This window comes from Microcaecilia unicolor, chromosome 1, assembly GCF_901765095.1.
Source record: "Microcaecilia unicolor chromosome 1, aMicUni1.1, whole genome shotgun sequence".
NCBI lineage: Eukaryota > Metazoa > Chordata > Amphibia > Gymnophiona > Siphonopidae > Microcaecilia > Microcaecilia unicolor.
This window is the reverse complement of record NC_044031.1, coordinates 360,098,400-360,111,017: the sequence shown is the minus strand read 5'-3', so window position 1 is coordinate 360,111,017 and position 12,618 is coordinate 360,098,400. Positions and strand designations below refer to the sequence as shown.

Genomic DNA, 12,618 nt, shown 5'->3' with positions numbered 1-12,618 from the left:
TAGATTTGTTAGAAACTGGGAAACATTCTGGGAAAGGTGGAGCCTATTCCGAAAGGATGGACTCCACCTTAACCAGGAAAGGACCAGACTGCTGACACTAAAATATAAAAAGGAGATAGAGTAGCTTTAAAACTAAAATGGGGAGGAGGGGGAGAGAAGACAACAGTTACTCAAGAGTGCATGATTCAGTGTAGAGTGTCCTTGACGGACACTACTGAAACAGGACATTTAGGGAATCCCAATAGAGAGGTTACAACAATGGTGAAAGAAAGCCAGGAGTGTTTAAGGGGAGAGCAGAGTAAAGGATGCAAATTATTTTCGACAACTTCTAAGCAGCTTGTAGATGTAAGGAAAAAACACAATTTGAAGAGTCTGTATACAAATGCTAGAAGCCTAAAAAATAAGATGGGAGAGTTACAGTATATAGCACTAAATGAAGAGGCAGATATGTCAGGCATCTCAGAGACCTGGTGGGATATTGTATTAACAGGGTACAAATCACATAAGAATAGCCATATTGGGTCAGCCCAATGGTCTATCTAGCCTAGTATCATGTTTCCAACAGTGGCCACTCCAGATCACAAGTACCTGGCGGAAACCTAAACAGTAGCAACGTTCCATGCTCTCGATCCAAGGGTAAGCAGTGGCTTCCTCATGTCTATCTCAACAGCAGACTATGGACTTTTCCTCCATGAACTTGTCCAAATCATTGTCCTATTGCAATGAGTGGACCAAATTGGAGGGGGGTTGCACTATATGTTAGAGAGGGAACTGAGTCAAACAAAATATTTCACATGAAACAGATAATAGCATGGAATCCTTATGGATAGAAATTCCAAGTGTGAAGGGAAGCGTATACTGTTTGGGCTGTACTACCATCTGCCAGGACAGATCAAACAGACAGATGAAGAAATTAGAAAAGCTGGCAAATTAGGCAACAGTAAAATAATGGGTGATTTCAATTACCCTAATAATGACTAGATAAATGCTACATCAGGGAGCACTAGGGAGGTAAAATTCCTAGATGTAATAGATCACTGTTTCTTGAAGCAACTGGTCCAGGAACCGACAAGAGGGAAGATATTTTAAATCCTTAATTGAATGCAAAGCCTAGTATATGGCAGGTAACGGTGTAGGGCCCTCTGGGAAACAGTGATCACAAAATAATCAAATATAAGCTAATATCTAGAGTGAACTCACAAAGGAAATCTACCGTAGTAGCATTTAAGTTTCAAAAGGATCACTGAAAGGAGGAAAATGGTTAAGCCCCCCGCCCCCAAACCCTAAAAGGATCGGCTGCAAAGGTTAGGACTTTAAATCAGGCATGGACACTGTTTAAAAATGCCATCTTAGAAGCCCAGACCAGATGCATTTCATGTGTTTACAAAGGTAGAAAAAAAGAGTAAATGACAGACAGCATGGTTAAAAAAAGGTGGAGTGAAAGAGGCTATTAGAACCAAAAGTACATAAGTACACAAGAATGCCATACTGGGAAAAGACCAAGGGTGCATCGAGCCCAGCATCCTGTCCCCGACAGCGGCCAATCCAGGTCAAGCACATCTTCAAAGAATAGAAAAAGGACCTGAATAAGGAAAATAAGAAGCAACATAAGCGCTGTTTTCATCTAGCTTCACATACCTAGCAATAAAGTGGTGAAATTTTCCAACAAGAATGCAAAGAAATCTTAACAGTTTTTGTAAAATACAGAAAACTTTCTTGTTTAGGAAATTCATTGTGATTTTTTTGTACATATCTTGATTATTTTTCTTTTTATACTGTTTTGTAAACCATATTGAACTCTGGAGGTATATGTGGGGTAAAAGCATCAAAGTAAAGTAAAGTTAGATGGAAAACATTGATAAAGAAGGCTAACAGAGAATACGAAGAGAAACTTGCCGCACAGGAAAAAAATTCACAGTAATAACTTTTTTCAGGTACATCAGAAGAAGAAAGCCTGTGACTGAATCTGTGGAACCATTAGATCATGCAGGAACAAAAGAGCACTCAGGGAGAACAAGGCCATAGCAGAGAGACTGAATTCACTGCTTTCGCCCTTATGGAAGAAGATGTAAGTGATCTACCTGTACCCAAGATGGTTTTCAAGGGTGAAGATGCGGAAAAACTGAAGGAAATCTCACTGAACCTGGGAGGCATACTGAGCCAGATCAACCAATTAAAAAGTGTAGTAAACCACCTAGACCAGATGACATGCACCCTAGGGTTCTGAAAGAACTTGAACATGAAATTGCTGATCTGCTGGTAGTGATCTGTGACCTGTTGTTAAAATCGTCTGTAGTACCTGAAGATTGGAGGGTGGCCAATGAAACACTGATTTTTAAAAAGGGTCAAGGGGTGATCTGGGCAATTACAGACCAGTAAGCCCGACTTCAGTGCTGGGAAAAATAATGGAAACTATTATAAAGAATAAAATTACAGAACACATAGAAAAACATGGTTTAATGGAACATAGCACGGATTCAGCCAATGGAAGTCTTGCCTCACCAATTTGCTTCATTTCTTTGAAGGCGTGAATAAACATTTTTATTTTATTTTAGTTACATTTGTACCCCGCGCTTTCCCACTCATGGCAGGCTCAATGTGGCTTAGATATACATGTACTTATTTGTACCTGGGGCAATGGAGGGTTAAGTGACTTGCCCAGAGTCACAAGGAGCTGTGCCTGAAGTGGGAATCGAACTCAGTTCCTCAGGACCAAAGTCCACCACCCTAACCACTAGGCCACTAAACATGTTGATAAAGGTGAACCAGCGTATGTAGTGTACTGAGATTTTCAGAAACCTTTTGAGAAAGTTCCTCATGAGAGACTCCAGAGAAAATTAAAGGGTAATGGGATGGAAGGCAATGTTCTGTTGTGGATTAGGTATTAGTTATTGGACAGAAATGGCCATTTTTCTCAAAGCAGGAGGGTGAATAGTAGAGTACCCCAAGGATTTGTACTTGGACCAGTACTCTTTATCTTATTTACAAATGATCTGGAAACTGGAACGACAAGTGAGGCGATTAAATTGCAGATGACAAAAAACTATTCAAAGTTGTTAAAACACATGCAGACTGTGAAAAATCGCAGGAAGAACTTAGGAAATTGGAAGACTGGGCATACAAATGGCACATGAAATTTTAATGTGGATAGATGAAAAGTGATGTACATTGGGAAGAATAATCCAAATCATACTTATCTGATGCTAGGGTACATATGGGAGTCAGTATCCAAGAAAAAGATCTAGGTGTTATTGTAGACAATACACAGAAATCTTCTGCTCAGTGTGCGGGAGCAACCGAAAAAGCAAATAGGATATTAAGAATTATTAGGAAAGCAATGATAAGTAAGACCAAGAATACTATAACGCCTCTATTGCTCCATGGTGCAACCTCACCTTGAGTATTGCGTTCAGTTCTTGTCACTATATCTCAAGAAAGATACAGCAGAAAGTTTATTGAAGAAAATTTTCATAATAGCATTATCACACGAGTAAGTACAAAAAAAAGAAAAAGAAAAAAAAAAACGATATAGCAGAATTAGAAAAGGTTCAAAGAAGTGACCAAAAAGATAAAGAGGATGGAGCTCCTCTCATATGAGGAAAGGCTAAAGAGTTTAGGGTTCTTCAGCTTGGAAAAGAGACAGCTGAGGGGAAATACGATTGAGGTCTACAAAATCTTGAGCAGTGTAGAATGGGTAAAAGTGAATTGATTTTTTTAATCTTTCAAAAAATACAGAGATTAGGGGACACTCAATAAAGTTACATGGAAATACTTTAAATCAAATAGGAGGGAATATTTTTTCACTCAAGGAATAGTTAAGTTCTGGAACTCGTTGCCAGAGGATGTGGTAGCAGCATTTCGTTTATCTGGGTTTAAAAAAGGTTTGCGCAAGCTCCAAAAGGAAAAGTAAATAGTCTGCTATTGCTTGACCTGGGATTGGTAGCATGGAATGTTGTTACTATTTGGTTTATGCCAGATATTTGTGAACTGGATTGGCCACTAATGGAAACAGGATACTGGGCTAGATGGACCATTGATCTAATTTAGCATGGCTATTCTTATGTTCTTATGAAGTGTGCTAACCAAGGCTGTAAAAAGAGACATTGTTCAGTGCTGTAATTAGGCCTGAAGCCTGATTAACATGGATGCAGGATGTGTGACTTTCAAAGTGCTGAAGAAACTAAGAACCAATTTTCCATTGAGTTTGGAGAGAATAAGTAGGTTTGAGATGGGCCTGGAGATGGAGTGTCACGCCCCTCACCTCTTCTTCGGCGGGACGCTCTGGCGGCGCAGGAACACCCGCCGTCGTAGCGGGTCCGGCGCTCCAGTCTTTGCAGCGCTCCCCCTCTCCTCGGCGCAGCTCTGCGCGCCTCCAGGGCTGGTCGGGACCTTCAGCCCGCCTCCTTGCTCCACGGGGATTGGCCCTCTCCGCAGGCGGACTCCTCCTTCTCAAACCACCTACCTATGGCTGCTCTCCTCTCCAGCTGATTCCTCTTAACGTCTGAAGACCAGCATTACTTCTGAGGCGCTTTCCCTCTGCCTCATTGCTTTGGCTTCTATTTGGGGCAAGCGAAGCGTTTCTCTACCCTGTTTTCTTGCTTGTCTTGTTATCCTGATACTGACCTGCCTGTACCTGGATTACTCTCGTGTCTGCTGCCTGCCTACTGACCTTGCCTGTACCTGGATTACTCTCGTGTCTGCTGCCTGCCTACTGCCCTTGCCTGTGCCTGGATTACTCTCGTATCTGTTGCCTACCTACTGACTCTGCCTGTACCTGGATTACTCTCGTATCTGTTGCCTACCTACTGACTCTGCCTGTACCTGGATCACTCTTTTGCCATCATGTTCATCACCCCGCTTCCTGCTCCATCTCGTAAGCCCTGCAGGCCGCCCGCACCTAGGGGCTCAACTTCTGGGGAACGGCGGTCAGCGCAGGTGAAACCCGGGTTTGTCCGGCCGCCAAACAGAACCTGGTCCGAGTACCGGGCTCAGCAGCGTTCCACTTGATACAAGAACTCACAGGTCTGACATGGAGGGAACGCCTGCATCTAACCAGGCCTTCTTTAAAATGGGATGAATAACGGATGTATTGTGGGTAACAGGGAAATCACCAAGCTACATGCTTTAGTTGATAAATCTGCAGAAAAAGAGGGACTAAGCCATGCGTGGAAATCCTAAGCCAAGAGCCTGGGATAGAGTCTGGTAAGCAGGTAGTTAAGTCTTGAGGAGGAGATAAGCTTAAGAGAAGCAAGATTGAAGTTACCCCAAAAAGTATGTAGTGAAGAAACAGGTTTCCAGGCGTGGGAGAAGGCTGGAGACTGTAAATCAGGAATAATGAGAGGAACTGTAGGAGAACCTGAATTTGTTGGTGTGACAGAAGACTGTAAAGCGAAAATCTTATCAGAGAATGACCAGGTTAAGGCATCTGCTGAAAAGGATGTTGGGATAGGACTATCAGATTTTATGGAGGAGAGTATTCCTTTACGCCTTCTAGATAAATCTAGAATCTGTGAATTATGTCCATCGATCAGTGGATAGAGACAGAGAATAAAGTAATTATGTGTGGTTTTCCCCTTAAAGTCACTGTGCAGCCCATAGAATGCTCAGTATTTCGAATGACCAGGCAATGGTGCATGCATCCATTACCTTTACCAATAAGGCACTGTTGTACTCTACTGAGACATAACTTTCCAACCGAGTCATGACTTTAAGTTGGAGGAATTGTAAAATTTTAACACTTTGAATTGAGAAATGAAAAGGGAATAAGAAAACAATTTAGAATGGAAGCATGTTCATTAATATTCAACTAGGAAAGGCTTCTGGACTGGTCTGGTAGGACTAAAGGAAAAAGTTATCAAGGAAGAATTTCTCCTTCCTTAGCATCCACACAGACCAGTCCAGAACCTATTGGATGTAGCAAAACAGATTCTAAATAAGGTGGGACTCCAAACCCCTGGTTGAACAAAACCCAGCCCAATGGATAGGAAGTTTGGAGGCATCCCAAGAGCCAAACTAACCTGTAAATGAAAAGTGCAATGCAGACCTCAGACCAGTGATAAAAACTAGGTCTGTGTTTCTAATTGTGCTATTACAGGCAGGAGCATTGCCAGCAGTCAATTGGCCGGGGGGGGGGGGGAATGGGGGAGACACAGGGGTCGACTGAGGGGCCACACATTTCCTCTCTCCTCCCCCGCATTAGGTATCATACCTTTGTTGGTAGGGATGCTAAAGCCCTGCCAGTTGAAGAAATCCACTGCCAAAGCCACCCCTTTCCTCCTCGTACTCTCTCAGAAGCAACAAAATCAGTGGCATGCCTCCAGCCGCTGATGCCAGCACTCCCTGAGCATGCAGTTCATGCATGAACTAAGCATGCTTGGGGAATGCAAGAACCAGTGGGTGGAGGTAAGCCACCGACTTCTTTAATCCTTAGGCAGTGGATTTATTTATTTATTTATTGCATTTGTATCCCACATTTTCCCACCTCTTTGCAGGCTCAATGTGGCTTACAATTACATCATGATTAGTGGAAATATATAAGAAAATAGACATTTAGTATTGCATAAGGATCTTGGGTAACATGATAATGATAAAGCATGATAGTAGAACAACAAGAAATATCGTAAGGCAATTCTGGATATATATGTGTAAGAGTTCACATTTGTTGATCTTTGTGGTATGCCTTGTTAAAGAGATGGGTCTTCAATAGTTTGCGGAAGTTAGTTAGTTCATAGATCACTTTCAAGTTGCGCGGCAGCGCGTTCCAGAATTGTGTGCTCAAGTATGAAAAGGTTGACGCATGCGTTAGTTTGTATTTTAGACCTTTACAGTTGGGGAACTGAAGATTAAGGAATGTGCGGGATGATTTTTTAGCGTTCCTGGGTGGTAAGTCTATCAGGTCTGACATGTAGATTTTGTGAACCAGGGTAAACATTTTGAACATGATGCATTCTTTAAGTGAGAGCCAGTGTAGCTTTTCTCGTAGGGGTTTAGTACTTTCATATTTTGTTTTTCCGAATACGAGTCTAGCTGCAGTGTTCTGGGCTGTCTGAAGTTTCTTGATCATCTGCTCTTTGCAGCCAGCATAGAGTGCGTTGCAATAGTCTAGATGGCTGAGTACCATTGACTGAACCAGGTTACGGAAGACGGTCCTTGGGAAGAAAGGTCTTACTCTTTTTAATTTCCACATTGAGTGGAACATCTTCTTGGTTGTGTTTATCGCGTGACTTTCAAGTGTCGATCAATGGGAACTCGTATTTTTAGGGTTTCCGAAATTGGAAGATTCAGTTTTGGTGTGTTAATGGTGGTGAATTTGTTCATGTTATGTTGAGAGATGAGTATTAGGCATTGGGTTTTTTCTGCGTTGAGTTTGGTCTTCAGCTACCCCATTTTATTCTATTTTATTTATTAGTCTTATATACCACTTCTACTCTTTAAAAAGGTCCAAAGTGTTTCACAAAAGATCAAAAATAAAATAAACTCATAAAAACACAAAATAGCTTCAATTAACACAAATAATAAGTTTCAAGCATTTTCTGACTACAGAATATGAAACAATAAACCTAATAGACTCAGGAAGAGCATTTCAAATTGAAGCTGTCTTGTAAGAAAAAGATTGCTCAAGCATCTTCTTTAAACTAATCCCTTTGAAAAGAGGATACATAACCTAAAGAAATCCTAGAACATCTACCAGGGAGCGCTCCCCTCCCTTCCCTCTCTCTTTGCTTTCCCCCTACTGAATTCAACACCTCTCTCTTTCTTCCTTCCCTGTCAGTCCAATGTCTCTCCCTCCCTCTCTCTCCCTCCTTCCTCCATCCTTCTCTCCCTCCCCTCCCGGCCCTGCCCATGGTTATCTCTCAGTTCCTTCCCTCCCTTCTTCTCCCTCCACATGGCTTGACATTTCTCTCTCCTCTCCTGGACTTGCTTGTGGTTCTCTTAATTCCCTCCCCCTCCTACCTCCCCACATAGTCTAGCGCAAGCATCTTTCCCTCCCCTCCTGGAACTGCCAACAGCGCTCTCTCTCAAATCTCTCTTCCTCCCCCTTGCCCAGCCCAGCATCTCTCCCTCCCATCCCGGATTTGCACACAAATCTCTCTAAAGTTTACTACCCAGCATACCTTTTGAAAAGCAAGTCTTTGGTCCTGCAGCGTAAGGGGCCACCATACTGAAAAGTTGCCTGCAGCTTGCATGGGGCCTTTCCCTCTTACCCAACCCACCCTTCCAAAAACAGGAAGCTGCGTCAGGAGGGGCAGGATGGATAAGAGAGAAAGGTGCAATGCAGGCCACAAGCAGCCTCTGAGTCTGGCTGATGCTGGTGATGCACAGTCAAAGACTAGCTTGCTTTTCAAAAGATACTCCGGGCCGAGTGGGGAGGGGGGGGGGGGGTGTGGACTTCAGAGACAGGCATGGGCAGGTCCAGGAGGGGAGGGAGAGATGCTGAACCATGCATGGGGGGACGGGATGGAGAACAACTCGATTAATTAATCACAATTACATTTTGAAATGATTAATAATGAATGTGTTACTTGTAATTAATATGCAGCCCTAATAGAAACGTAAACTTTCCTTGAAAACCACCTCTCAAAACCTATAGATTAGTAGAAGAGAGCAAATATTAGGTGAACAGAAGCTTTCTAATTACACACGTGTGAAGAAATAACCTCAACTACAATGGGAAGAAGTATATCAGAGAGAGTCTAAAGGACACTGCTCCTTCCCCTTATGAATACTCCCTCACAGAACTACCTTAAGCCCCATAGTCCTGCCCAAAGAGGAAGTAACACAGGAGGAGTGGAAGCAGGAGGTCAGCTGCCAGGAAGTATAAAAGGCAGGGTCAGAATTGGGTTAGAGAGGCCCAAATAGAAACAGCGACACCACCACCTACGTGTAAAACTGCAACTACAGTCAGGTACGCCAAGTCTAACTTGGAACCTCAAAGACTGATTTTGACCAGACTTGATATAGACTAAACTGGTAACTCGAGAGTCAGGCCACAAATAAGTAGCATAAGCTGTTGTGCCAAGAGACAGAAATGTATGATAAGACCCTGCAGGAACAGGCCACCGAAGGATATTGTCACATTCAAGGATTTTGTTTTGAGTTTCTCTTCTTCCTCCCTGTGAATTAAACAGGACCACTTGCCCACAACCTTCAATAAATATGATTTGCCTTTACCTGCAACCACTGGGATCTGGGTCCACCCTCGCTCACTTTACCACAGCGCAGTACTGACCTTCCTGGAGTAAGGAACCAGAGCTAGAATGAAAAAGTTACACTGATCTCCAGAAATTAAGTTGAAACATCTAAGGAAGGAGGGAGATATGCTATAGGCACATTCTAGAACCTGAAAATAATATTACTCCCAGACAGGGGCAGAATGATAGGGATCTGGGTCCCTGGGCAACAAGGGTCATGTCCCCCCTCCCACCGAGGTCCTACATCTTCCCTTCACCCCCTCCCCCTATCATACATCTTTCTCCCCTCCCCCTCTCCAGATCAAATATCTTTCTTTCCCTCCCTCGCCCCCAGATGCAACATCTCTCCCCCTCTCATTCCTTCTTCCTTCCCTAGGTGCACCAGTTCTATGTTCCAGTTCTATGGGAAGTGCAGTCTCCACAGTCCCAAACAGTTGACAACATATGGGCCTGAATCACCTCCTGAACATTTTCGGGTTGTTATTCTCCGGTATTTCTCTAAATTGCAAATTCTAATGACGTCCCCTATTCTCAATGTCAACTAATTTAATAGCAAATCTTCAAATAGAATCTCTAAGGCAGTATATTTAGTCTGCAAATCAGAAACCACTTCTCCCTGTTCTTCAAATTGTACCTCCAAATCCTCAAAACGAGCCCCCAGTTCTCACATGTCCTTATGCATAGTGTCGATGTGTGTTGCAAGTTCCCCATGCATCTCCTTCAATTCCACTTCTAGATCTCTGAATCAGCGCTGAACCTCTTGGGTGATACTCCGCAAGTTAGTAGACACCGCACCCTCATCATCCTCCGAGCCACTACGAGAGAGACCTGATCGAAGCTGTTCAGGGGAAACAGGAAGTGAGACCCACGACTTGACATCACCAGATCCAGTCCACCGGAATTGGCAGAGTCTCTTTAATATCCACAGATTTCGACTTTTGGGCCATCCTTTATAGCCGTGTAAAATTGTGCTTTAAGATTGCAGATGGTTAGAAATGTAAGCTTGTGGAGGAGTAGCCTAGTGGTTAGTGCAGTGGACTTTGATCCTGGGGAACTGAGTTTCCACTGCAGCTCCTTGTGACTCTGGGCAAGTCACTTAACCCTCCATTGCCCCTAGTACAAAATAAGTACCTGAATATATGTAAACCGCTTTGAATGTAGTTGCAAAAAACCTCAGAAAGGCGGTATATCAAGTCCCATTTCCCTTTCCCTTTATTTTGGGAGGAAGAGCTGGAGCCCAAAATCAGGCACCCATCCAGATAGCTGACATCACTTCCTCTGCCAAACCATTTCTATTCTTATTTAACAGAGTGGTGGCTTAAATTAAATTTATGCATTTTATAACAGGGTGTAATCTTGCCATTTCAACAAGAGAGACAAGGGAGGGGAAAAACACCCAGATAATTTATTCACAACACTGCAGGAAAAGAGTGGAATGGTGGAGCCTGGAAGTGATCACCAATCCTATAAAGGAGGAAAACAGAGGGCTCTCTCTATCCAAGAGACCAAAGACAGACAGAGCTGCAGGTCCAGTGCTGAAGAAACAGTAAAGAGCTCTTTCTTTGTTAGAAGTGGTTTGTGGAAATACCTTTCAGCAGATGGCAATGACTTCTGGCAACAGGGAAAGCACCATAACTGGTAAAGAGGCCCTGAGCAGTGGTTACATGGGTGATGATGGCAGAAGACTACTTGTTAACCTAAACCCTTTTTTATAACTGCACCTTAAACCCTGATTTAAACAATTGCAAAAATGTTTTGGAATTCTTTGAAATGTTGTTTACATTTTTGTTTGAGGATAAAGGAAAATGTGAACACTTTTGAACAGCAGCTTACAACTACTGTCTGAAGATTACAATGTGGAGGTCTTTGGAAGCCATCAGTTAAAATACTTGTTGAGGGAATACCTTTGTTGCTTAATGTGGACTAGTAATTTCAGCCAATCAGGGAAAGAGCCTTTTCCAGATGAAGGATGAAAGACAGGGACTTGTGGGTGCTTGAGAGAACCTGCACATAACCTGTTTAGGAACATAACGCTCTACAGAATCCATTTTTTTTAAGGTAGATTGACATCTTTCACCTGAAGCTGACAAGAGGTTGCCCAGTGGAAGGAGATTAGAGGCTATTGGAAGGCAGTGGAAGGAAAAGAGGCTTAAGCAGCACCAAGTTACTTCACAAAGTACAATTTCCTAATGATTGTCTTAGACTGACATTTTGAAAGTTAATGTAAACTCAGTTGTACTGCAAGTGAAAGAACAAGTTAATTACCTTTTGATTTGATCCATTTGTGTTAGTACAGCATTTACAACACGGATGGCATCTGAAGGCTCTGTTCCTGCCCTGGAAGCACTGCGGGCTGCTGTAAGGCTTTCCACCTGCAAAATGATGCTAATTCAATTATTTCAAGCAACTAGAATAAGAAAAGGTTTAGCAGTTTACTTCACTAAGATTTATCAAGATCTGATCAATGTTTACCATATACAGTGTTACTACAGGATATGCCTGAAATACTTATAAAGGCAGTAGTGTAAGGCGAAATTTTACTTACCTGTCAACCACTGCTGCTCCTTGTGATCTTGGGCAAGTCACTTAACCCTCCATTGCCTCAGGTACAAACAGATTGTGAACCCTCCTAGGACAGAGAAATATCCAGAGTACCTGAATGTAACTCACCTTGAGCTACTACTGAAAAAGGTGTGAGCAAAATCTAAATAAATAAATACATTTCCTTTCCCCTAGTCCTGCTATACCATTCCAGATGAGTGGGTTATCTTCCCCTTCCAGCGGATGGAGACAGAAAAAAAAAAAACTCAGTGCTGATTTCAGTCCCTTGAAAACTGACAACAATTGCCTTTGTTACTCTTAGCTTTGACAATGGATACTACCTTCCTCACCAACGCTAAACCTGACATGTCAAAAACTTCTTTATGTTTACTAACCCAGGAATGACACACTAAGGGGGTTCCCGCAGGGATGGAAGCCGTTCCTGCGGGATTCCCGTGGGGATGGAAACAATTCCTGCGCGATTCCTGTGGAACTGTAAGTTGCACCTGTGCCAGCCTCATCTACCGAGTACCAAGTTCTTTGAGTGCTGTCTCCTCCTCCTTACTTTAACAGCACAAATATGGAAAGTCTTCCATTCAGGAGGTGGTAGAGACACAAATGAAGACGGAATTAAAACAGGCATGGGATGAACATAGAGAATCTCTAATTAGAAAATGGAAGTTATAAAAAAAACCCTAAACTTAAATGGAGAAATTGTGTGTGGATGTGTCGAGTGACGCTTAGATGGCGACTCTGGATGTGATAAACTAGGGCCGATACCATGCTGACTTGTATTGTCTGTGTCTCATATATGGCAATCTGGTTCAGGATGGGCTGAAAAGGGCTTAGACAGCAACGTTAGTGGATAAAACATGAGGACAGTGCT

General features: G+C 42.8%; 1 protein-coding gene across 1 annotated transcript in view; it reads right to left on the bottom strand.

Annotated features, from left to right (window-relative positions):
• Nucleotides 1-12,618, bottom strand: part of TRIP13 (thyroid hormone receptor interactor 13) — a 147,341-nt gene that overhangs the window by 54,976 nt on the left and 79,747 nt on the right. Inside the window, exon 10 of the mRNA XM_030190066.1 lies at nt 11,457-11,563. Coding sequence (XP_030045926.1) covers nt 11,457-11,563 — 107 coding nt within the window. The remainder of the gene's footprint in view (nt 1-11,456; nt 11,564-12,618) is intronic.